The following is a 25,984-nucleotide window of genomic DNA, read 5'->3' as shown; positions in this document are numbered from 1 at the left end:
ATATACCATTTATTTTTAGGGCCCCAAAGAAGAGCAGAGTGATTGCAGTATTTATCAAATTAAGATGGAATCTAGAAAAAGAGCAAGTGAATTAACAAACCTGCAGAACCAATGGGAATATTCACTCAAGAAATATCGGCAAGATCAGACATATAAGACAATTATCATTACCTTAGATGGAAATCAATGGAAAAATGAAAAAATGAAATATACACTCACACATAAGAAGACAGATAGTTTGTATGCAGCACTCAACACCCTTAATGCTGTCAAAAACGAAATAGAAAGTCAACAGAACAAAGAAATGCTGGTGTATGGCAAAGAAGGAATCAAAGGATATATAAACCTTGGCATGCCCCTCTGCTGTTTTCCAGAAGACAGCCACGTGGTCATTACCTTTTCTAAAATGAAAAAAGAACAGGAAGAAGATAAGCAAGTGTATCGTTGGCAGGACCATGTGTGTACTGACTGAGTGGAATTTTATATTGATGCAGTTGGGAAGAGGAACGAAAGAATTCTCAAGTGTAGAGAACTTCAAGAAGAGGGGAACAAACTCTGTATGTATGGCTTCAAGGGAGACACCATTAAGGAAACTCTGAGGAAGGATGGCAGGTTTTATTCCTTTGTAGAGAGTGACCACTGGAAGCTCATTAAAGACTTTGACACCATCATAGAAAACACCCAGTCAGTTGATGAATTGGAGGGCAAACTCTTTCAGGTGGAGCTTGAGATAGTAAAATGTCCCCAAGCAGCAGACCCCATTGATTTAGAGAAGCCATCTTATAGGAAAATAAAAGAATACATTGTGGATAAGTACCCCACAATGAAGAAAGAGTGTGAAAAACTCAGAGCATACATCAAGGAAGAAAGTCAGAGAACTTCCTCATTTGAAATACATAAAGAAAACTTCAGGAAACTGACCAAAAACCCCACCCCAGCTAAAGTGCTCAAACTTCTTTCACAGTTCAGTGACTCAGTTGGGCTCATCATTTGGAACAACGGGGAAAATGAGGGCTGTGCTACCTGCTTTGTTTTTACAGGGCTGTACATTCTCACTTGCTGGCATGTGATCAATGACATTGTGGGTGAAGGCATAGAACAAAGTAAGTGGGCAGATAAAATTAGTCAATATGTGAAAGTCACGTTTGATTATGAAGAGTTCCTGGAAAAAAACTCCTTCTTTTTTGTTGAACCCTGGTTTGAGATATCTGATTACATCATTGACTATGCTGTCCTGAAACTGAAGGGAAATGGACAAGAACCTGCAGGGCTGTATAATGGAATAACTCCTGTACCATCCAGTGGGTTGATATATATCATTGGTCATCCTGATGTAAAACAGAAGCTTAGTGAGGGCTGTGTTGTGATTTCTCAAGATGAGCACATTCAAGAAAGAAAATCAATGAAGGGCCTTAATACTATGCAATATATCTATATATACACCCAAAGAAGTTTCCAAGAAACAGTTCATGAACCTGGTGTGGCTGCCTGTGACAACACTTTCTACTGTGGATCTTCTGGATTTCTTGTATTTGATTCTAAAGGGTCTCTGGTAGCCATGCACACTGCTGGCTTCATTTGTGAGTATGAGAGTGGTGTTTCCAGTATTGTAGAGTTTGGCCCTTCTATGGAATGCATCCTCAGTGATATTCAACAAAAGCATAAAATATGGTATGATGAGGAATGTGTAAATCAGCAGGATGTAGAAATGAAAAGTCAAGATTATTGAGGACTGGAGAGAATTTAATCTATTTTTCCTTTTTATAAAAAAAAAATAACATTCTTACTCTTTGAAAGTCTCACACATTTATATAATCTATATTGACCATATCCATCTACTCCCACCTTCTTTCAACTCTTCTAGGACCTACCTCAGTTTCATGTCTTCTTTTTAATTATTTGCTTTTCACAACTTCCTGAATTCAGTTAGTACTACTCATATGGCCACCCACTGGTACATGAGCAACCTACCAGCAGCCATGTCCTCAAAGGAGTGTGACTTTCCTTGCATCAGAAGCCATCAACTGCCAATAGCTCCTCAACAAGGGATAGTATCCTGGAGGCCCCAGCTCATCTTTGCAGAAATTTTGATGGGCTTGATCTTGTTTGGGCAACCACAGCTTCTGTGGATGGACATCTGCTTCATCCTTGTCATGTCTAGAAGACAGTAAGCCACAGCTCTTCTCTCCTTCCTCTGCCTCTTAATATTCTTTGTGTCCCCTTGTTCATCAAGTTCCCTGAGATGATCAGGGTTAATGCAGATGACCCATCCAAACATGAACACTCACAGTTAATTATTCTCAGCACCCGAGCATTGTTTTAAGTCTTCTCTGATCAGTGTTGAGTATGGCACAAATCTCCCCGTGTCTGTAGCCTATTTTCTTCTGCTTTTTAAAAATAGATGTGTATTAGTTCTTTTAAAATCTAAGACATGCATACATTATATTTTGATCCTATTCACCTTTCTGTTTCTCTTCTTAACTCTTCCCAGATTTACCCCACCTCTCTTCCAACTTAGCATCCTCGTTTTTGTTAGTTTTTAAAGTAACACCAGTCCAATTTGTGGTCCTCGTATACTGATGGGTGTTGGGGCATTACTGGAGCATGTTTGAACTACCAGAGTCAATACCCTTAAGAAACTGACTTTTCCTTCCCTCATAGTCTTCAATTGCTAGAAACCCTCAGCTAAGGATTGAAGTTCATAAACCCCTTCCCCACCCATTTCAACTGAAAATCAGATGATAATGATCTACTTTTATAATTAATCTAACTTAAATATCTTATGATTTTATTTGGAGTTTATTAGCTTATAACAAATGTCTCCCTTTCTGTTCCAAGATTCCATTCATATTTACATTTAGTTATCATGTCTCCTTTTAAGTTCCTGAAGGCTGTGGCAGCTTTTCTGAGCTGTTAGTTTCAATGACCCTGACAGTAGGAAGAATACTAGTCAGCAGCTTGTAGGATGTGCCTCTACTGAGGTTTGCCCGATGACTTTCTGATGATTAGATTGAGTTATGAGTTCTGAAGGTGATCACAGTCAGGTATCATTTTCATGCTGTCACATCAAAGGTTTATTTAGTCACATGAGATTTCTTCTTAATGCTACAGACTCATGGCACTTGCTGAAGTGGTATTTGCTAGATTTCTCCATTGTGAAGTTCTTCTTCTTTTCTTCTTCTTTTCTTCTTCTTCTTCTTCTTCTTCTTCTTCTTCTTCTTCTTCTTCTTCTTCTTCTTCTTCTTCTTCTTCTCCTTCTCCTTCTCCTTCTCCTTCTCCTTCTCCTTCTCCTCCTCCTCCTCCTCCTTCTTCTTCTGTTCTTTTGTTGTCGTTTTTCTTGTTTTATTAGACTTTTGTTTACATTTCAAATGNCTTCTTCTTCTTCCCCCTCCCCCTTCCCTCCCCCTTCTATCCTGTCTCTACTTTCTGTTTGTACCCATGGGAAGGAAGTCACTATACATAGTCCTTTTTTAAAGAGTTAGGATTTGTGTTCCTCCTTCCTGGAGTAGGTATTCCTAGAGTATCTACATAATTCATTAGGCTTATTCTGCAATTGGAATTTCTTTCTTCTTATTGACTCTTTTATTCAATTAGTAGGAATGTCATTAAAGGCACTGAAACTGTGCCCCACTGTCCTATGCACATGTGTTTTGCCTCCAACCCTCTTTACATTTGTGCATCCATGCCTACCTCTAGTAATGCACTGTGCCCACCAAATTCCAAACCTCTTTGCAGAGATTTGAACCCAGAGCTTTATGAATACTAAATATGTCTGTAGTACTGAGCCACCCTACTAGTCCCTGAGAATTTTCAGTAATATATTCTTTTCTTTTGTATCTATGTCCCTATATCATGGGAGGAGTGCTTTCCATCTTAAAAATACTGAATTAAAATATGGCAAAGAAATATATGTATATGTAGTAACCTGCATAGATAGATAGATAGATAGATAGATAGATAGATAGATAGATAGATAGATAGATCTATAAATATTTGCACCCATAACCATTTGTATCTACAGTCAATTACAGAACCATCATAGATGTCACCAAATCTGATTCATAACTGCATAGAATATTTCAGCCTCTTCTCAGGGCATCCCTGTAAATTCTCACTCCAACTTTGGGAAACAGATTTTTTTTTCTACCACATCTCAGTAATTTAGTTAACTGATTAATCAGAGTATAGATAGATAAAACATAGATGATACATACATATATACAAGTATAGATACATAGATAATAGCTATTTAGATAACTGCATAGATACATAAGTAATAAATGCATACATAGATATATACAGTTATATGTATAAACATAATATACACAAACATATAAATGTTATATACATATATACATACATATATATATACACCCATAGATAAATATTTGCTATAGATAAAAATACATAGATATAGCTACAGAGACATAAATTCACAGACATACATATTATAAAGATATATAATAGCTATTTTTATAACTACATGGATATATACCTAAATATATAGAAGATAATATATAGCAGTAGCATACATGGCAGAATTTTTCATCTGTACTTGGATAAAAATGAATGTTTTATTAACTAAACAGTGCTCCTGTGCAATTCTTTTGCTTTTATCTGACATATGCCTTTCCCTTCTAAAGTTGAATCAACGATTCCACCCACCCCACACACACCCCAATTGAGTGAGAGTCTTAAAGCATTTGGAATGGTTACGCAAATAATAAATTCTCTTAGGATAACACACATTCATGCTGTCTTCTGAGCCTTTGAGTTTCTAAATGATTTTGTAAATTTGCATAATTTAAAGCTCATAGTGTGATATTTACTGGATTTAGCAGATAGTGTAATGTCATTTGTCTACTAGAGTATCTACTGTAAATGTAACTTTTATTCACCTGATGTAATTGTCATATCTCAGGTTTACTGCCTCAGTCTGCTAACCTAAGCCTAGTCCTTGAAGTTTCTAGCCTCCATAGAAGTCTAGAAGGTTTTTAGCCTTTGAGACTGACTGATAAATAAGGTCACCCTTTCTTGTTCTTTCTGAGCTTGGCTAGCTGGTTTAAAACTCCTGTCCAAGCTGATTGATTCAGTCTGGCTTTTCTCGGGTGCTTACTGAATTGTCCTGCTTATTCTCATACTAACTCTGGTAATCTGTTCTAATATTCTATCTCCTTCTTGTTCTTTGGCTCATTCTGTCTTCACATGTATCTCTCTTGCATGATCAAATATCCTGCAACAATCTACAGAGTAGTTTGGCTATTCTATCAAGTCCCCATTCTATCCTTTCTTCTTCCTGAATGGTGGGGACCATCCATCGTCTTATACTCCTCATAGTTTTACCTTCTCCAGAATGTCACATAAGTAGAGTCATATGGCATGTACTTTTTTTTTTTAACAAGAGCACAAATCTACTTTTATTTATTTACTCTCCATTAGTTTAAATCTGGGATGGATACAGCATCACACGGATTCTGTGTCCAATGGCTTTTGCAGGAAGGTTGCTTTGGAATTTGGCACGAACCACTGTTTCCATGGGCCTGAGTTACTTTTCCCCAGATCACTCTGGTTTTGTTTGGTTTGCCTCCAGGAGTTGCTGTATCGTTTTTTGCTTTATACACATGAGCACATCTCTTGCCTAAGTAGAACTCCGTTTCATCTCGGGCCTAAACGCCTTCAATTTTAAGAAGAGGCGTGTGCTCTTTTTGGTTTTGGAGACCTCACTTGTACCAGCAAAAATGGCCTTGCACTACAGCCTTCCAGGCATACTTGCTTTTAGAAGTCCTGTTCCCAGCAGGCTTCCACAGACACCAAGATGGTGGAAAGGGCATGTACCTTTTAAGACTGCCAATAGACCACTAATGTTTCTTGTGTACTTTGTGGGATGATAGCTCATTTCTATTCATTACTGCATAGTGATATGTATATTTTCTACAATNTGTTTATTTACTCTCTTTTGCAAGAGATCTTAGTTGCTTCCAATGTTCTGTGATTAATGAATAAAACTGCTACAAAACTCTGTGCTTTGGTTTTTGTATGACATACATTTTCAACACTGTTGGCCAAATACCAGCCAAAGTGTATAACTGGGGTCTATACTAAGACAATGTTCATCTTTGTAAAAATCTGCCAAAATTCTTCCAAAGTAATTACTATTTTGCATATTCCAACAATAACAAATGAGAGGTCTTATCCCCAGCACCAACATTCAGCATCATCTGCTCTGTGTTGTGGGTTGTTGGATTTGGATTGGAAGCATACTGGGACGGCTGGAGATCTTCTGAGGAGTACAAGATTTACTAAAGAAGTGGAGGCTAGTTAAGGGGAGCTAGAATATAATGGACTTAAGAATGAGAGGCTCTTTGAGTATGAGAGGAGGAAAAAGAAGATACCTTCTATAGAACTGCACCTAGAGGATGTTGACCCAAAACCCTGGAACAGGGAGAAAACTTGCTGAGAGAGGTGATGTGCCATGCTGGGGGGGAGGGGGCAGTCAGGCCTAGCAAGGGATTAGGAACTGAAGAGGTGCACAGCATCTGAATTAGGCCAAAGACTGATGAGCTCTGGCCTTGTAACTCTCTCATACTGTTCTGGGGGTCAGAAGTTGATGGCCTTTGGAAATTTAACTATTTTGCTATTTTGTCATTAAAATCTGCTTACTTCTGATAAAATTACTAAAACTGGTAACAGCAAGGGAATTAGCAAAAAGGCTTCAATATTTCTCTCTGGCTCAAGGGCCCCTCCCTAGCCAGGCAAAAAGCTTGGAATTTGTTAACTCTTTGTGAGCCAGAGAAAAAAGAAGAGAAAGAAAGCGAGAAATCAAGCACACACATAGACACATGCAGACACATATATTTTGGCTGGGCTTGACCACCCAAAAATTCCACAACTGTTCAAGCATACTTACCTACCTGCCACATGGCATGTACCCCTCTCAGTCACCACCAACTGCTAACAGTTTCTCAATCAGTAAGGAAGACCTCAGGGGCTTCTCTCTCCGTGATGCTGCAATAGGGACTGGCTTGAACTTGTGCAGTTCTGTATAAGCATTCGTATAGGCTGTGAGTTTATCACTGCACCAGGCATGGCATGTCAGAAGACAGTGTCTCATAGCAGTCCTTTCTGACCCCAAGCATTTAATCCTGTCTCCTCCTCTTATACAATATCCTGGAGCTTTGGAGTCAGTTGTGGCTGAGCACTGCACAGACGTTTGTTCTCTGCATCTTGACAAGTTGTAAGTCTCTGCAGTAACTGCTGCACACTGTCAAAAGGAGCTTCTCTGACGGGGATTGAAAGCTGGTTTTACCTATGGGCATAGAGGTAAGTTTTCAGAAGACAGTTTGATACTATATTAATTTAGTAACATAACAGTAATAGCTTCTCCTCTAAGGCATGTGACTTTCTCAATCACAGGTTCTTGGTCAGATTTACAATACCAGGCACAAGTTTCCTCCTATGAAACAGGTCTTAAGCCAAACTAGAAACCAGTTAGTGATTCTTACAATGCTTACACCACCATCACACACTTGGGCATATATCTGGCCAATGATTATTGCACCTCACAAGGTTCACACCTAAATAAGATTGTTACTGACTTTTCCTCCAGAAGCCTCCATGGCACTTTCACATGGTATGAGAGCTAACCAGCAAGGACTAAACTTTTAGGTTGAAACTAGTTTGTTTTCTTCGTGTCCTATGGACAAAATATGTCATGTCTTTAGCAGTAGAGTCACATCATGTTTTTGTAGGTAACCAAGAACAATGGTAAAAGCCTGTATTGCTTTGGGGGTCTCTGGGAACCACCAGCTTGAAGGGAGGTATTCTACATCTGGCACTGGAAATTTTCTTTGACAGACTATAACTTCCGGAAAAAGCATTAGTTACCATGTAGGGTGAGTCCACTTAAACTCTCTCTCTCTCTCTCTCTCTCTCTCTCTATATATATATATATATATATATATATATATATATATATGTGTGTGTGTGTGTGTGTGTGTGTGTGTGTGTAGTATATTACTCTCTCCATATATATATATATATATATATATATATTTAAATGTATATGTGTATAAACATAGATAGATATACATATGTGTGTGTGTGTGTGTGAGTGTAAGGTTATATAATAATAATGAAGGGATAAGTTCAATGGGAAGGGCAATGGGGAGGTAGGGAAGACAGGGAGAGGACTTAATAACGCTAAGGATGTTTAAAAATACCAAAGAAAAACAACCTGAAATTTGAATATATATGTGTATATTATGTGTCATATTATGTATATACATGTATATATATACATATACATTTCTTTCTTTTTCCTACTGAAATGACACATGACCTACTTATTTTACATCTTTGATTAGTTTCTACACAGATGTTTCAAGTGAACGCTAAAGGCCTTTTATTTTATTTTCTATCATTCTATTTAATTTATTTGTATATTATGTGGTACATGACTGAAGGCAGAATTCTGCTCCCAGCATCTTCCTCAATCACTCTTTACCTTATTTGCTGGAGGCAAGATCCCTCCCTCAGCCTGCACACTGACCATTTTGCTAGACTGGCTGGTCAGCAAGCTACGAGTGCAACCTTCACATCAAGCACTTAGATCACATGCAAACTTGGAGGCCTCTAGCATTTGTTTGCTTGTTTGTTTGTTTGTTTGTTTGTTTGTTAAATGGGAGTTCTGGTGGATGGAAACTATGTCTTCATGCTTATACTACCAGGGTTGACAATCTGAGCATCTCCCCAGCTCTTGAACTTCCAGTCTTTCTGCTTCCTCTTCACTGGTGCTTGAACTTCTGATTCTCCTGCCTCTACCTCCCAAGTTGTGGGACTAGAGGATTGTGCTATCAGACACAGTTTATGAGGTGCTGGGGATTAAATCCAGGGCTTCATGCGTGTTAAGGAAGCACTCTATCAACTGAGCTACATCTCCAACTGTCTCCAAAGGCCTACTTCCCTCCATTTCTCTCCCCTCCCTTCCCCTCCCATCCCCTCCCCCCTTCTTTTCTTCCTTTCTTTCACAAAGTAACACATTTTCTAAAGACATTTTATACATACTAAGTTTTAGTTGGTTCTTACCCCTACTCCCCTCCCTTTCTTCTCTCTGCCCCTCCCTGCTGCCCTCTGCCCTCAGTATTTCCCCCTTTGCTTTCATATTGTGTACTCTTTGAAATATGTTTTTGCTATACACGCATAATATGTGGTGCACATGTATATGGCCATATGATTCCATGACTGGAGGGTGGAGATCATAGCACAGCTTTGCGGGGAGTGGTTGGCTCTTCTATCATTTGTATTCCAGGGGTTGGGCGCATGTCCTCGGGCCCACTGGCAGATGCTGTTGCCTGCTGAGCACCTCACAGGTCCTCATATCACACTTCCTATTGTTCTCCCACCCTTCTTTTCTCCTGCCCTTCTTAATGACCCCTCTGGGTTCCATACTTGTTCTGCCCATACTTACTCCCACTTAAGCATACCCACAGATGCTCTTTTTTATTCCTTTTTTATTAGATATTTTCTTTACTTACATTTCAAATGCTATCCTGAAAGTTCCCTATCCCCCACCTCTGCCCTGCTCCCCTACTCACCCACTCCCACTTCTTGGCTCTGGTGTCCCCCTGTACTGAGGCATATAAAGTTTGCAAGACCAAGGGGCCTCTCTTCCCAATGATGGCTGACTAGGCCATCTTCTGATACATATACAGCTAGAGACACGAGCCATCCCATAATCAGCCACCAAACCCAGACACTATTGCATGTGCCAGAAAGATTTTGCTGAAGGGACCCTGATATAGCTGTCTCGTGTGAGGCTATGCCAGTGCCTGGCAAACACAGAAGTAGATGCTCACAGTCAGCTATTGGATGGAACACAGGGCCCCCAATGGAGAAGCTAGAGAAAGCACCCAAGGAGCTGAAGGGGTCTGCAACCCTATAGGAGGAACAACAATATGAATTAACCAGTACCCCCAGAGCGCGTGTCTCTAGCTGCATATGTAGCAGAAGATGGCTTTTTTTCTCTTATTTGTCCTTTCTACCATTATTCTTTTCAAAATATTTACTTTTACTACCTATTCTGATACACTTTTCATACTGAGCCACAAGCTTAACTATTTTGCCAAATTTCCTTATTCTTACACATTTAAAAAATTTATTTATTTACACCCCAAACACTGCCCCTCTTCTGGGTCCCCCCTCACAGAGTCCTTCTCCCCATCCCCATCCCCTTCTCTGAGAGGATGCCCCCCTTGCATGCCCCCACTCCAGCACATTAAGTCCCACTGAGGTCAGACAAGGCAGCCCAGATGGGGACTGGCTTCCTCAGTCAGGCTACAGCCCCTTCTGCAGTTGTTGGGGAACCCGAATGGAGACTGAGCTGCGTAGGTGCCAGGGCCTCAGCCTAGCCCATGGATCGAATACATTTTTAAGATAATCAGGAAAAAAATGCATTTCAGATTTAGAAAACAATCCCAATCTGTACATCCCATAGTACTTAAAACTTTTGTCTGTAATTTACAAACAAAATCAACTAAAACAAAATTAAAAAAAAAAAAACCCATCCCATGGAATTGTTGTTCATAGAGCAGGCACGTTTTTTCTTAAGTACTTTATATGTTACAACTTAAAGTCCTCAGATGTGAGCTCCTCCACAGTCTGGCTTCCTTCAGGAGGAAGGAAGCAATCTCACAACAACAACAAAAAAATTCATAAAGTACATTCGATCACACTCAAGAAAGCTGTGTGTCTACAAACAGAAAGTGGAGGAGTGGGTGAAGGCATGCGAGGGTATGGCAAGGTGATAGGAGAGAAAACTCACCATCAATTATAAGCTAAGAGAAGCCTTTCCCACAATTCTGTTTATTTTCTAAATATCAGCCAGCATGTGATGAGATGCTTCTCCTAATGTCTATCATCTCCCAAGGATATATTCTTTTTTTTTTCTTTTTTAAAATTAGGTATTTTCCTCATTTACATTTCCAATGCTATCCCAAAAGTCCCCCATACCCTCCCNCCCACCCCCCTACCCACCCACTCCCACTTTTTGGCCCTGGCGTTCCCCTGTACTGGGGCATATAAAGTTTGCAAGTCCAATGGGCCTCTCTTTCCAGTGATAGCCTACTAAGCCATCTTTTGATACATATGCAGCTAGAGTCAAGAGCTCCTGGGTACTGGTTAGTTCATACTGTTGTTCCACCTATACCAAGGATATATTGTTGAAGCACAATTCAAACACAGTGCAGCCACTGTGGTAATCCATCAAATCTAAGACAAAATGCAGTAAGTAATTTATCTTCAATCCCATATTTTCCCCCAGCCTAATATTTTTATTGACTCTTTAGGAATTTTACATCATGCACCCAAAAATTTACTTACTTCCTAAAAATGATGTTAACTAATTAGCTAAACTCCCTAAAAATCACCCAAGTCAAATCCTCCTTTTGCTATTTTTTCTTCATTTGTAACTTTGCACATAGAACTGAAGAATGCAGGCTCCCAGAGCAAATGGCACAGGACCTCCTTCTAACTTCTTCTCAGCCCTCGTACCATGGGCAACTCTCCTCCTTCTGGATTTATTGCCACATTCTTTGTATTTTGTGATGTTTTTATTGATGGTTTTGCTGTGTAAGTGTCTTCCATGAATAATCCTGAAACTTTGCCTAGTGTTCCTAACCAAAAAAAAAAAAAATGACTGTGATCTACCTTATAGGGAAATATATATACATACATATATATATATATATATTCAAACAAGAATGGACACTTACACATTTTCCCATACCCACCCACCACCACACTTGTACACATGATTAAAAAGAAAGTAAATCTCTCTCTCTCTCTCTCTCTCTCTCTCTCTCTCTCTCTCTCTCTCTCTCCAGAAATGAACATAAATGAACCTTTATAAATGAACATCTATGTGAGTCAAGATAGTAGTATTGTGCTGAAGCACACCCATTCTGAGGCTTTTCAGAGTTTTAACCCAGGACATACATATAAGTTAGCTTATCTGGACAAAAGAACTTTGTAGATATAATAGGGGATCAAGAAATGAGATCACTATGAACTATGTGGCTCTAAATCTAACTACAAGTACCTTCTCAAGTACAGGAAAAACAAAAAACAAAATAAGGGGAGGAAGTTAATGAGAATGGAGGTAAAGATGGAGTTTTGTTCTGATCAACCTGCCATTAATTGATAATATTGAAAGTCTGACATGCATGCTGGTGCTTTGGGGCCATCTCTGGAGCAAGGAGCTAAAGGAAGGGCTGGTCATAGCCTTCTGTCCCTCTCTGCTATCCTTACTGCTACGCTCTAGACCTGCTTTGTCAGCATCTCCGTATTCCCCGACTCCTGTGCAGGAATATTGTTCTAAGCTTCTGATTTCCCCAGTGATCGAGTTGGGGAAAAGCATTAAAGTCAACTGATTGACGTGAAATTTGCAGTGGGGAAGGGAAAGCAATGAGAAAATTACGAATGAGAGCACATGAAAGGTTTCAAGTTGCTGTTGTAGGATGTTGTGCTCTGTGCTTCACTTCTCCACCTCAGAAGGCACCCTCCTGTTTACCATCGGCTTCCAGTGGACGTGTAGTGTAGATCCTTAGTCGCCCTCTGTATAAACTCGCAAAAGCAACTCAGAATCTGAACTGGAAAGTCCCGCTGTGCTTGAACTGAAAGCTTGTGAGTACATTCACGGGTTATTTCCAACACAATGTCTCCGCCTGCAGGAGAAAAGCGCAAGTACACCCTTAAAAATAGTAAAAATAAAGGAGCCAGGATTCTATGGAATAACCTGTTGAAACTGTTGAAACAGAGCCCGGGGTCCCAGAAGGCCTTCTCCTCCCTCTTCTTGGTGTGACTTAACTGAGACTCATCAACTAGAAAAAGGAGCAGCACTTGTTAGAAAGAAAAGGAAAGAGGGTGAAAGGAGGGAGGGAAGGAGGGAGGAAGGGAGGGAAGGAGAGGGGAGAGGGGAAGAGAGGGAAGAAGGAAGGAGAGGGTAGGAGGGGGGAGGAGGGGAGAGGAGAGAGAAGGAGAGAGAGAAGGGGGAGGAGGGGGAGGAGAAGGGAGGAGAGGGGAGGAGAGGGAGAGGGAGAAGGGGGGAGAGAGAGAGAGAGAGAGAGAGAGAGAGAGAGAGAGAGAGAGAGAGAGCTGTCCTTGTGGAGGAATTTTTTCCCTTATTTTCCTCAGATCTTGTTAACACAATGCATGAGATCCCCAGTATGATGCACATCAGAATGTGAGAAGCACACTCCAAGAACAACCAGAAATTCTATAAACTAGAGATATGCTGGGACCTCCTAACCATAGTAAAAATCAAATCTTGCATATTCCACCTAGAAGAGAGATGTATAGATTCCACTGGGAAGAAAGAGATATGCCCTCTGATTGCTTTCTTTGAGTGTGGAGGCAGCACAGATCTCAGGGGCTGTACTGTCTCACCCATCTGCAGGTTCACACACAGACTGTCAGCTGTGTCACATTAGAAAAGGGATTACACATCATCACGTTAGCCAAATGTCCAACAACAGAGATCACCTCCAATCGTCAGTCAGGATTCCCAGTGGAGGGATGGGAACACCAACCCACTTACAAAACGTTTGACCCAAAGAAATACAGGGTCAAAGTCGGAGCAAAGACTGAAGGATGGCCAACCAGTGACTGGCCCATTTTGAGACCCAAACCACTGGCAAGCAACAATCTTTGATACTATTATGGATGCTATGTTGTGCTCACAGACAGGATCCTAGCATAGCAGCCCCCTGAGAGGCTCTACCCAGCAGCTGAGACAGATGTAGATACCCACAGACAAACATTAAACAGAGGTCAGGGATCCCTGTAGAAGAGTTAGGGGAAGGATTGAAGGCCCTCAAGGAGATGGCAACCTTGCAGGAAGACCAACAGTGTCAACTAACCTGGACTACTAGAAGCTCCCAGAGACTGATGCACCAACCAAAGAGCATACATGGGCTGGTCCAAGGCCTCCCGATACATATGTAGCAGAGGACTGCCATGTCTGGCCTCAGTGGGGAAGGATGTGCCTAACTCTGCAGAGATTTGGTGCGCCAAAGTAGAGGGATGAAGAGGGCTGCCCTCTCAGAGATGAAGGGGAGGGGGATAAACTCTGTGAGGGGGGACCAAGATGGTAGGCAGCATTTGGGATGTGGAGAGAGAGAGAGAGAGAGAGAGAGAGAGAGAGAGAGAGAGAGAGATTTTCTTTTTTAAAAAAAAAGGATCTTCAGAAGAACCATTGGTTGAGACAGGATACTGCTTTTGTCATGCATCCTGGCTGCTCTGTAGATATTAAAACTATCAGATTCAATAAGAGCACAATGAACTGGAAAAAATCACAGCACAGATTTCTGGGATTTTGAACCAAGGCTCATTTTTTTTTTCCTGTGGGGAGAACCAACTCTCTGTAAATAGCACCTATGGGTATTTAGCCTCATTCTGAATGACCTAACCATGAGGACTCAGGTGACTATGCATCCAGAGCTTTCCATTTTGTGTCCTCAGGAATGGACAAATCACACTCTCTGAGAAGATATACAATGACCACTTAGCCCTAAACATGAGCAACAAAGGGACTCTAAGTGAATTGCATAAGGAATATGGGAGAAGATGCCCAGGGACACACACCCTAATACCTAGAACTGTATGCTGGGCTCCATAGAAGAAAGGATATAAAGTGGCAAGTGAAATTAACAACATGAGTTAGTGGACTTTAAGATAGATAGTCTGGGATAGCTGGGTGGACACTGTAGAAGCACAGTGCAGCTTCCAGGAGAAAGTCTAACACCGAAAATCTTGATTTGAAGCCAGGGAGGTCCACATCAGATTTCTGACACATCCCTGGGAAGCAAGGGATAAAGACAGGGATGGCTTGCTAGAATACATTCCTGGCCCTTCTTCTTGTTCCTCAGTGTAGGACTCATCAGGCTGCCAGGTCCTGACCCCCTGTGAAGGGAAACACTTCTGCCAGGAGATACAGTGTGTCTACTAAACTTTAGAAGCTATAGACTGTCACTTCACAAACTTAGCATCTGAGGAGCAGCGGGTAATGATACCTGCTCATAAGGAGGATGTAGAGCCTCTATGGCACAGGTAGGGAGAGAAGGAGGGAGGGAGGGAAAGAAAGAGATAGACAGACAGGTAGGAATGAGGAGAGGGAGGGAGAGAGGGAGGGAGGGAGGGAGGGAGGGAGGGGGAGAGAGAGAGAGGGGGGAAGGAGGGGAGGGAGGGAGGGAGGGAGGGAGGGAGGGAGGGCAAAAGAGAGGCAGACAGGGAGGAAGAAAGAGATGTGACAGCCAATCAAGTGATGTATATGGGTCTCTTGGGGACCTCCCTTGCACAAATTTGATAGTGAACTGGCCATGTCAACTCAAGCCTGAGAAAAGCATAACAGACAGGGTTTCAGACACTCACAAAAGGAAAATTAGGATCACAAGACCATGGAAGATGCCAGTCCTGATTGCATTGCTAGATAAAGGTGTGGGGAGTGGACTGAATTGCGGCAAAAATACAACTGAGATAAACGTAATCCTATCACTGGGTACAGAAAAGCATTTGGTAAAATCCATCAGGCGTTCACAGGGTCTCTCAGCAAACTAGAAATGGATGCAAGTTCTCAAGCAGAAAAGGACAGTTATGAAAAATATCCCTGTACCTGTTGTAATTAACAGTGGAAAACTTACACACATTCCTACCAAGATCAGACACAAGGCAGTGTTCTCTATTCTCACCATTCCTATTCAATATCACACTACACACCCTAGCCAATGTAATAAAACAAGAAAGGAGAAGTAAGTACTGTGTGCACTAGGAAGAAAGAAGTGAAGTTACCTTACAGATGCCAGGATTGTATAGATGATATGTACAAAAACATCATGGCATGAGAAAAAAAAAAGAATGCTTTTCAAACACTTCTAGAATGAAAATAACTATTATCTTAGTCCATTCCTGAAGCAATAACAAAATTCTACTAGGCAGGTTATTTATAAATAGCAGACATTTGTCACTTATAGATGTGGATGTTGTACATATAAGATCAAAGCACTGATTTTACAGATTTAGTCTCTGGTGAAACCTTCCAGATTCCAAGATGAAATTTGTTCACATCCCTAAAAAGAATATGGGAAGACGAGGACAGAAGGTAACTGGTTCCTTGAAAACATTTTCAGGGGTACCCACCTGCCTCATGGCACCTCTACCGCTTAAGGTATCACTGTGGGTCTTGCATTTGAACACATGAGTTCTAGGGGAGCCCTACATTAAGCCCATAGCCATGATTAGAACAGCCATAGAATTAGCAGATAATAAACAAAAGCTGTTTGCTTAAATATTGACAGGAAAAACTGGAATTCCATATTTAAACTAGCATATTTCCTTCAGCAAATATCTTCGAAATTACTTTGGTAGAATTTCTACAGGCATTTCACTAAACTTATTGAGCACTTAGAAAAAAAGTTAATTTAGCACTATTGAGTATTCCCACAGTGCATATTTCCCAATTCATTTGATTATTTACTGGTTTGGTTTGGTGGCTTTCTTCACACAGACCTCATTCAGTACTTTTATATTTATGCATCAGTTGCCTTCTGCTGGTGAGCTGTATGGCCAGTGCTGGTCCTTTCAGCAACAATGGATGATCCCACACATGCAGGATTGTCTACCAGGGAAGCTTGCTCAAGCTGTAGTGTCAGAGTTTTTAACTGAAAGGTCATGCAGACATGCCTGACTTTAGTCTCCCAACACTACATAGTCAGATCTGATAATATGTGGCTCAAATTTACCCCACAGATATCAGATAAAACAGGCATCCAATCAAAAACAACTATGAGGGACAGAGGGCCATTATCTTATAATAAAAATATCTCACCTAGAAGACAATAATCTTAAAAATGGGCACACAAAACAGCAAGGTGACAAGAAATGTGAAGCAAAGCCTATTAGAGCTGAAACAGAAAAAGAAAAGTTTATGGTTATGACTGGAAATGTTAACAGTTCTTTCTGAGAATCTATAGGGCTGTTACATAGAAAACTAGCCTGAGCATTGGTACAGGAAAACTAAATAAATTCCATAAACCAGCACAGCCCAGTACAGCGAACACTTTTAGAACCAACAATAACGCCCCGTTTTAACGAGTAACCCTTGCACAGGGGCAAAGAAAACATCTTGAATTACAAAACACACCTCAATAAATCTGAAAAGTTCAATTGTATTAATTTATTTGGTGACCACAATGAAATCAAGTTAGGAATAGTAACAGAAAGACACCAGGTCCATTTCCTCAATGTTGGGATACTAACAAAACACATGTAGATAATGCATGCATCAAAAAGGAAGTCTCAAGAGAAGCACATCAAGCAAATATGAGCACATCAGAACTTGTGGGAAACAGCTAAAGCGGTTTTGAAGGCAAATTGAGTACATAAATGCTTGAATTTGAATATGAATGTCTCAAATCCAAGTCACAGCTTCTACTTCAAGAATGTGGAGAAGTTGGCTGGGGAGGAGACCCAGTTGGTAAAGTGCCTGTTGTGCCATCATGAGGACCAAGGCTGGCATCCCCAGCACCCACATCAAGGTCAGGCATAATGGCACATCATAACCCAGCTCTGGAGAGGGTTGGGGCATGGAGGGAGGAGGAGCAATAGCAATGGCAGGAGTGGTGAGCAGAGACAGGTAGGTCTTTAAAGCTCATTGACCAGCCAGCTCAGCCAACTGGTTGAGTATATTCTAAATCAGCCTGTGGCATTCACATTCACACACTCATATGTATACATGCACACACATGCATTTATATGCACATACAGAAACAAAAACATACAGAGAGAAGGGGGGAGAGAGAGCACTTAGAAAAAGAGAATGACAAAATGGATACACAAAGAATTTACTACTACTATTGATGATGATGATGAGGGTGATAGTAATGAAGGGAAAATGTTAAGAGAGGAAACAGGTGAAATTTCAATACAATATCATGAGTGAAATGGAAGATCGTGATAGACCCGGAGGACATCATATACATAACAAACAAGGGCTGTGAACAACTCCACACAATACATTCAACAACCTTGAAGAAATGAATGAAGTCATTAAAACATACAAGCCAAACACCTCCTTGAGTTACCCTATAACAACTAAGAAAATTTAACTCATAACTAAACTATTTCTAAAAAGAAATATCCACACCTAGATATTTTAGGGAATTCACATAGCTCTTCCGGAATTAAAATATCATAGAAGATTCCCCAACTTGCATAATGAAGCTCTTATTACTTGAATTTCAAAACCCATTCAAAGACCACAAAGAAGAAAAAGAAAAGAAACGAAAAATTTCAGAAGAATATCTCTCATAAATACATGGCCCCAAATCCTCAGTAAAATATTAAACAGAACTCAGCAATTATTTTCTATTTAGTCACAGACTAGATAGGTTTTATCCCAGGGAAGCAAGTCTACACTTCATGATTTGAAAAGCAATCACATCAAAGAAAATGACATGATTCTATTCATAAATGCCAAAGGTGTATCATAAAACTCTATGTCTGTTTATGAAAACCTCACACTAGAGGGAACTTCACTTTAACAGAGAGGATCTAAATGAAAGACCCACAGTTACTATGATTCTTTTATTTATTTATTTATTTATTTATCTATCTATCTATTTATCTATCTATCTATTTATTTATTTATTTTAAACTACAGATTTTATTCCCCTCCCGCTCCACCCTCCAACTATGACTGTTCCACATCCCATACCTCCTACCCACCCCATGTCTCCATGAGGATGTCCCCACCCCTCCAGACCTCTAAACTCCCTGGGACCTCCAGTCTCTTGAGGATTAGGTCCATCTTCTCTGACTAAACCCAGACTGGGCAGTCCTCTGCTGTATATGTGCTGGGGGTCTCATATCAGCTGATGTATGCTGCCTGGTTGGTGTTCCAGGGTTTGAGAGATCTTAGGGCCCAGACTGGTGGTCCTCCTACACAGTTGCCCTCCTCCTCAGCTTCTTTCAGTTTTCCCCTAACTCAGCAGCTTCTGACCATTGGTTGGGTGCAAGCATCTGCATCTGACTCTTTCAGCTGCTTGTTGGGTCTTTTGGAGGGCAGTCATGATAGGTCCCTTTTTGTGAGCACTCTATAGCCTCAGTAACAGTGTCCGGCCTTGGGACCTCAACTTGAGCTGGATCTTGCTTTGGGCCTTTCCCTGGACCTACTTTTCCTCAGGTGCCTCTCCATTTTCATCCCTGAAGTTCTTTCAGACAGGAATAATTATGGGTCAGAGTTTTGACTGTGGGACTGCAGCCCCTCTCTTACTTGATGCCCTGTCTTTCTGCTGGAGGTGGGCTCTACAAGTTCCCGCTCCGCAATGTAGGACATACATGGTATGTACTCACTAATAAGTGGCTATTAGCCAAAAAAAAAAAGTACAGAATACCAAAGATACAGTCCACAGAACTCAAAAGGGTCAAAAAATTGTAAATTGTGCTTAATAAAAAAACATCCAACTCATTGAAGACTAGGTACTCATGTTTCCATTTATATAACATTCTTTTAAAACAAAACAGAACACAAAGTCAGAGTCAGGAGAGATGGCTAAGAATACTTGCTGGTCCTTCTGATAACCTGACTTCAGTTTCCAGCACCTGTAACAGGTGGTTCACTACTGTCTGTAACTCCAACTTCTGGGGGCCAGATGCCTCAAGACTTCTCAGGCATCTGCATGCACACACACACACACACACACACACACACACACACACACATGCACGCAATTAAAATTATTAAAATGAAATGTTTTTTAAAACTACAAAATGAATATGGAGAATGTGTAGGTGACAGTCACAGACAGGATGACAGTAGGGAAGAAGTGGGTGTGGTTAGATGAGTGAACAGGAGGAAGGTCAGAATGAGGCATCTTTGCTATAGATGCACAATTGCATGCAAAACAAAATATAGTACAAGGATAGAGCAGTAATGAATCATGATAGTACCTTCTGGATTTTAATTGTGCCAGTATCAGTAATAGTGTATATGGTCATTTTGCAAACATTGGATGATTATAATCGGATACTGAGGGGAAAGGAGATACACAAATCCCAGCCTTTTCAACCAAGGGTAATTTACCATGATACAGTAATTCAGCTTCTATTAGGCTTTTTGTCGGGGTCTCACTTAGCTAGAAGCCAGCTTCTTTGCAGCAAGGGTGCCATGACTGTTGCTTAGGTCCTTGGTCAAAAAACTCTGCCCGAGTTATAAGCTGACAGCAGAGCAAGCAAAGTAAGCAAGTCTGATCGACTCCATCCCAGCGATCTTATTTCCAGCTGCCTGCAGCTAATGCTGTGTGAGCCAGACGGAGTGTGTTCAGAAGCCTTCGTCTGACTGCAGGTTTGGTGCAAAGAAAACGGTTGCTGCTGTTTTTAGCCACTAATTTCAGAGTGGTTTATTACATAGTGATGAATGACTGGAAAAAGTAATGTTTTGCTATGAATACTCTCTGGAAAAAGTTAAAACACTTTAAATAATTAAAGCTTGTGGGAGCAATGATAAAATTTTTAAAAGCATTACCAAATTCTTCAAGCCTGGCTTTATTATATTAAATCTCAGGGAGGTTTCACTATAACCACCATAAGTCCAGATAACATGTTGAGTCATTTGTTTAAGGAGTTTTATGTCATGTGTCGGCAAAAGACACTATTTTGGTGATATAGTCTGGACATTCAAACGAGATGTTATTTGAATTTTAGGGGGGAGGTTGTAACCCAGATTAGCTGAGGTTGGGATATATTTGAAGTAGTTTTAAGATGTCGATACATTTATAATTATTATTGACTTAGAATTAGAAACTATTATTTGCAAATCAGTTTTTATGAGCTATAAGTTAGTGTGGCTTATTGACCTAGATACTTTTGTAACGATAGTTGATATGTTAGTTGCTTGTCTGGTTACTGTGTCAAACTATCTAAAAAGCTACTGTTTGACTCTTAGTTCAAGAACACAGTTCATCAGGGAAGTAATGGTGGAGCTGATCACAGTGTGACAAGTAAGGAGAAAGAGTGACAGGCACTGGAAGGCCACTCTCACTCTCCCTTTACTTGGTTGGGAACTGAAGTCATGGAATGATGCTGCCCAAGGTTAGGGTGGGTATTCCTACCTTAGTTAACTGATTCTAGATAACTCCTTACAGGCATGCTGGCAAGTCTGTCTCTTGGGTGATTCTAAATCCTGTCAAGTTAACACTCAGTATTAAATCTTACAACTGATTCCTCTATATTCACTCTCTAACAAGTTACCCAGGCGCAAATGCTTTCCTGTGTTGTCATTCATTTCACTTCTACTATACTACCCTGCCGTGTTATCGTGGTAGACACAAGAAGACGGAATGCAAAAGAGAATGGTCAGAAAGTAAGCGTTAGTTCTTTCTACTTCCTGTTTGTCCTGCAAGCAGACAGTTAAATATTTCTTAATACCCACCCACACCTTTCCCTAGTTTAAATTTCCTCTATCTGGAAATTTCTAGTTTCTCTGCTTAGGAGCGGTTTTCTGTTTGTCTCCTCAAATATAAAAGGAGCACATGAAACTATGGAAAAGCCATTCCAAAAAAGATTCGCAATCTCATTACCAATATAAGATTGCTCCAAATTCCAGCTTCACTTTATCAGAACGGATTCATTGTTCGTGCAATTCCACCCACGGAGAAACAAAGTGTGTGTTTTCTGACAAGGTTAATACATAATTCTCTTTAAAATGTTTAACTTAATTCGTTTGGAGATCTGGTCTGGATATGTGGCATGAAATTCTCCATCTTCTTGCTTCTCAAGTGTGGAAGTTGCCCGTGTGATGTACCATGCCAAGCAATAATGTGCAATACAGGCTTCAATCCCCTTTAGTCAGAACCCACTTTATATTACTTTCCTCTTTAACCATTGATAATCAAAATGAGCGAGTCTAGCTTGCGTTTGTTCTGCTGTCTCATGGTTTTATTTATATAGACACTGCAGGATGAATTTGTCTATCTTGTGTCTTCTAACAGAAAAAAAATGGACAGCAAGAACTTCTTTTCTCTCTATGTAAACGCAGGGAACCCTTGGCACTGGCTCTCGATGGTCACAAGTGTGTGGCCTTTGACCTGCACTTGAGGATTTGGACCAGCAGGGGGCATGGAAGCTCTAGATCGCTGGTGCTAGTGGCCATGGGGCGTGGCTTCTGCATCTTTGATGGACAGCTAGGGAACGGAGCAGGCGAGGATGAGGTAATAACGGACAGAACAAGGAGAGCGTGGGGCAATTCCTGTGTGGGGGAGCGGGAGAGGGGGGTTGCGCGCGCGCATGTGTGTGTCTGGGGGTGTATGTGTGTGTGACAGAGAGAGAGAGAGAGAGAGAGAGAGAGAGAGAGAGAGAAGAGAGAGAGAATGCGTGTGCATGCACGAGCTGTAGGGAGATGCGAGCCTCTGAGCTCACGCCCAGGACACGGCCGGTGCTGAGCTGAAAACAGACAGACAGACAGACAAGACAGACAGTTCCATATTTGAACAGGCTGCAAAGTTGGGTCCCGGTAGTGGCAGCTAAGACCGGGATGGCGCGCGTGCTCTCGAGACAGGGGGACCAGGGAAGCCTCCGCGGGCGCGAGCTCGCCTTGGCGCTCTGCCCGGGAGGGGCGACTCCTCCTGGAGGCCACTGAGCCGAGCCGCAGGGAGGGGGAGCTGTGCCACCGCGGTCGGCTTACTCGGAGCGGAGAGAGGGCGGAGGGCGTGACCGTGCGGCGCGATCCACGCGGGCGCCCGCAGAGCCCGAGGCGCAACTGGTGCGAGGCGGGTGCAGCGTCGCGCTCGGGCCGCGCGCCCCCGGGTGGCTTTGCAAGGCGGGGCGGCGAGTGCGCAGGGCCGGGCCTTTGCATGAAGCCGCTGGACCCCTCGGAGCAGCGGCAGAGGCGGCGGAGCCCGGCGGAGCGCAGTCGGAGACGGGCAGCTCCGGGGTCCGTGTCCCAGTGCCTACGCGGCTGTGGACTCCCCCATGGGCCGCAGCTGAGGCTTCCCGCAGCGGTGGGGCGCGGACCGGGGGGCGCGGTTGAGACCCGGAGGCGGCGGCGCTGGAGGAAGCGCAGAAGGCCGGGCCCGGGAGGTGGGCAGCACCGCGCCGCAACCCCGGGCTCGCCATGCTCCTGGCCTCGGCAGTGGTGGTGTGGGAATGGCTGAACGAACACGGCCGCTGGCGTCCCTACAGCCCAGCCGTGAGTCACCACATCGAGGCGGTGGTGCGCGCTGGTCCCCGCGCCGGGGGCAGCGTGGTGCTGGGCCAGGTGGACAGCCGGCTCGCGCCCTACATCATCGACCTGCAGTCCATGAACCAGTTCCGCCAAGACACGGGTGAGCCATTCACATCTCTTGTCTGTCCCAGGAGCTCCCGCCTCGTGGGTCCGCTGTGATCCACCCAGTGGCCAGCTTTGCTCACTGGCATCAGCTATAGGTGTTGAGGGCAGGTGCTTCTCTTCCCTAGGTCCTCACAGGATTCCACGACCACCTCCAAGTAAATGTCCTTGCAAGTAGTTTAAAGAGTCTTGATTATACAACCCAGCTTCAGCCTAGCTGCAGGAGACCCCCTTTTTGCCCCCATCAGCCCCTAGTAGCCTTTTGTGCAAGAACTCTAGGGTTTTGCAAACCGCCCCCCCCCACACACACCCCAAGAAATGCTGACTCTTCAGCAAGATATTACTTGAGCCTCTTGGCTCACACCTGCTCACACCTCAGTTCACCCTGCTTTGCCTCAGGCACCTTTGGACCTAACATACACTTGCCCCCCCTCACCCCACCCCCTTTCAACTTTAATGTCTATATGGCCCTCTTCTAGGGACCCAGCCTTCCCACTGTCAGCTCCTGGGTATGAGACTTGGGGAGGCAAAAGGATCCCCAGTCTCCAATTACTGTCTATTGTATGGAAGGGCTGGGACAATACTGGGAGAGAGTGGAGCATGGGTTCCAGGACTGGAGCATCCTGGATGTGGTGGCATCCACAGATGCCTCTGCTTGTACACTCCAAGCACTGAAGCAACAGGCCAGAGCAGATGGAGAGAGGAGGCGGGAGGATTGGGCTCTGGAATGCCTGGCAGGGAAGCTGCTCCCTTTGTCCATAGAGAAGGAGGAGGAGGAGGGACAGAGGGAGGGAGCAGGAGAAGAAGAAAGGCTAAGAAGAAACTGTCCTTAGATTTTTTTTTTTTTTTTTTTTTTTTTTTTTTTTTTTTTTGCTTAAAATAGCAAACAGGAGCCACTACTCTGGCCTCCCAAGGCACTAAACTCTTATCTTTCCATAAAAATCAAGTTGCCACTAGATCTGCCGCAAATCTCGCAGCCGTGTAGCTCTTCCAGATCCTAGCAAGGAAGGGAGTTCTATAGGTTAAGTTAGAGTAAGGGTTGGGAGCCACTGGAGAAAGAAGAAAAGCAAGGGTGCTCTCTTCTTTGGGTCTAGTTTGTCCCGGCTTAACTGATGACTTGGGACAAGTTTCTGTCTCCATACAGTAATCTCTTCAATTGGGGGGTGGGTGGGGTCATTTCTGGAATTCTGGCTAGCCTGTCCCAAGGGTGTAACTGCAGAGCCTGGAGCAGGTGTGGGGATGGGGGAGAGAAGAGGAGAAGAGGAGGAGGAGGAGGGCCCTGTGACTCAGGGAACAGCTGCTGGACAGGTCCTCTAGCTTCCTAGGAAAGCCTTCACATCCTGTGTGCTAATTGGGATTGTCATGGGAAAGAGGTGCAGTTCCTCACTCTTGTGATCTGTAGTCGTAACTCTGAACAACCTCTTTGCCAAGAATTGTATGACCATGGCCAATGGAGGAAAACTTTCTGGAGGGGGAAAAAAGTTCCAGAAGCTTAACATCTGGTTGGCTGGAACTTTGATAGAAAAAGCAGGGAAGAGGAGCTGAGAGACAGAGAAGAGAAAATAAATAGAAATGTTGGGAGATGGGGAGAAAGGATTAAATGTAGCCTCAGAGGAAGAAGGAGATGCCCATTGTGTATTTGGTGGAGGATCTGGAAGTGATGCCTGGTAGAGAGTGTGGGGTGAGTGTGTGGGGGAAGCAGCTGAGCCCTGGAGGTGGGATCAACAGACCACCTGACAGAGTTCCAGGCCTGCTCAAAATAAAACAGCAAGTTTAGCTCTTCTATTTTAGACTAAATCTGTGCAGCATATGGAGAGCTAGGCTAGTAATGGACTGACTCCCATCCTCTGCCCCATTGTTAGGAAGTTGGAGGCTTAATCTGTGACTTAATGGGATTCTCTCAGATGAACATAGATAGACCTAAGAGCATCCATGATGTAGAAGTTGCTCTTGACAGAAGTGAAGTTCTGGAGAACATAGACTGAGTGACAGACTCTCTGTCCCAGGGTCTGGCTGCTAGTAGCACTTTTGAAGGTCAGTACCTATTGCCTAGTAGTTATAGCAGGTCACGTGGTGCTGGATCTGCTTCTGTTTTATGTCTGCATTTGAGAATAGCCATGATCCTAGGCAACTACTCTGCCACTGAGCTGTTTCTTCTGCATCTACACCCCTTCTAAAAAAATATGGTCTAGGTATTTATTCTGGTTGCCCCCAAACTGGCCAGCTACCTGTCTCAGCCCCTCCCCCCCTAGTGCTAGGATTACAGATGTTCACCACCTCCTCTGGCCTTAATTCTTTTTAAAGATTGCATTTGTGTGTTTCACATTCATACTTCTTTGGTTTCACCCCCTCTTTCCTACATCAAGATCACTTTCCTAGGTATCTACTTCCCCTATGGCGAGTGCTAGGCTAGGGTGCTGAAGGCATGGGGCTAAATTCCTAGAAAGGCTGTGCCTGCCAGAGAGCTTATAAATGCACATTAGAATTCTTTCATGTCAGCTCTGACCGCCTTGTGCTCCCTTTTTCGATGACACAAGAACTCAGTTCCTGTGAACATAGACCATTGATAAGATTATGACATGGAAGGAACGTTAAGCCACCAACTCCCAGGCA

The 25,984-nt window shown here is 42.7% G+C and overlaps 2 protein-coding genes and 1 pseudogene across 3 annotated transcripts in view; 2 read left to right on the top strand and 1 right to left on the bottom strand.

Moving 5' to 3' along the window:
- The window catches only part of LOC110285224 (protein FAM111A-like), a 35,150-nt gene extending 33,383 nt beyond the window's left edge, over positions 1-1,767 (top strand). The window contains 1 exon segment of the mRNA XM_021151202.2: positions 198-1,767. Coding sequence (XP_021006861.1) covers positions 198-1,729 — 1,532 coding nt within the window. The 3' untranslated portion in view covers positions 1,730-1,767.
- Positions 1,768-5,440: 3,673 nt separating this feature from the next.
- Positions 5,441-5,767, bottom strand: LOC110286099 (annotated as a pseudogene).
- A 16,459-nt stretch (positions 5,768-22,226) lies between these two features.
- Dtx4 (deltex E3 ubiquitin ligase 4) overlaps positions 22,227-25,984 on the top strand; it is a 36,251-nt gene continuing 32,493 nt past the window's right edge. Inside the window, exon 1 of one of the 2 annotated variants that reach the window (XM_029472721.1) lies at positions 22,227-22,256. Coding sequence is in view for 1 of the 2 variants with exons in the window: in XM_021151899.1 (XP_021007558.1) it covers positions 23,159-23,369 (211 nt within the window). In the remaining variant the exon portion in view is untranslated. Of the gene's footprint in view, positions 22,257-22,365; positions 23,370-25,984 lie in introns of those variants that run through there. The other variant, XM_021151899.1, reaches the window with a different exon arrangement.

This window comes from Mus caroli, chromosome 19 (genome assembly GCF_900094665.2).
Source record: "Mus caroli chromosome 19, CAROLI_EIJ_v1.1, whole genome shotgun sequence".
NCBI lineage: Eukaryota > Metazoa > Chordata > Mammalia > Rodentia > Muridae > Mus > Mus caroli.
Note: the sequence above shows the minus strand (reverse complement) of the source record. Positions and strands in the feature narration are given on the sequence as shown.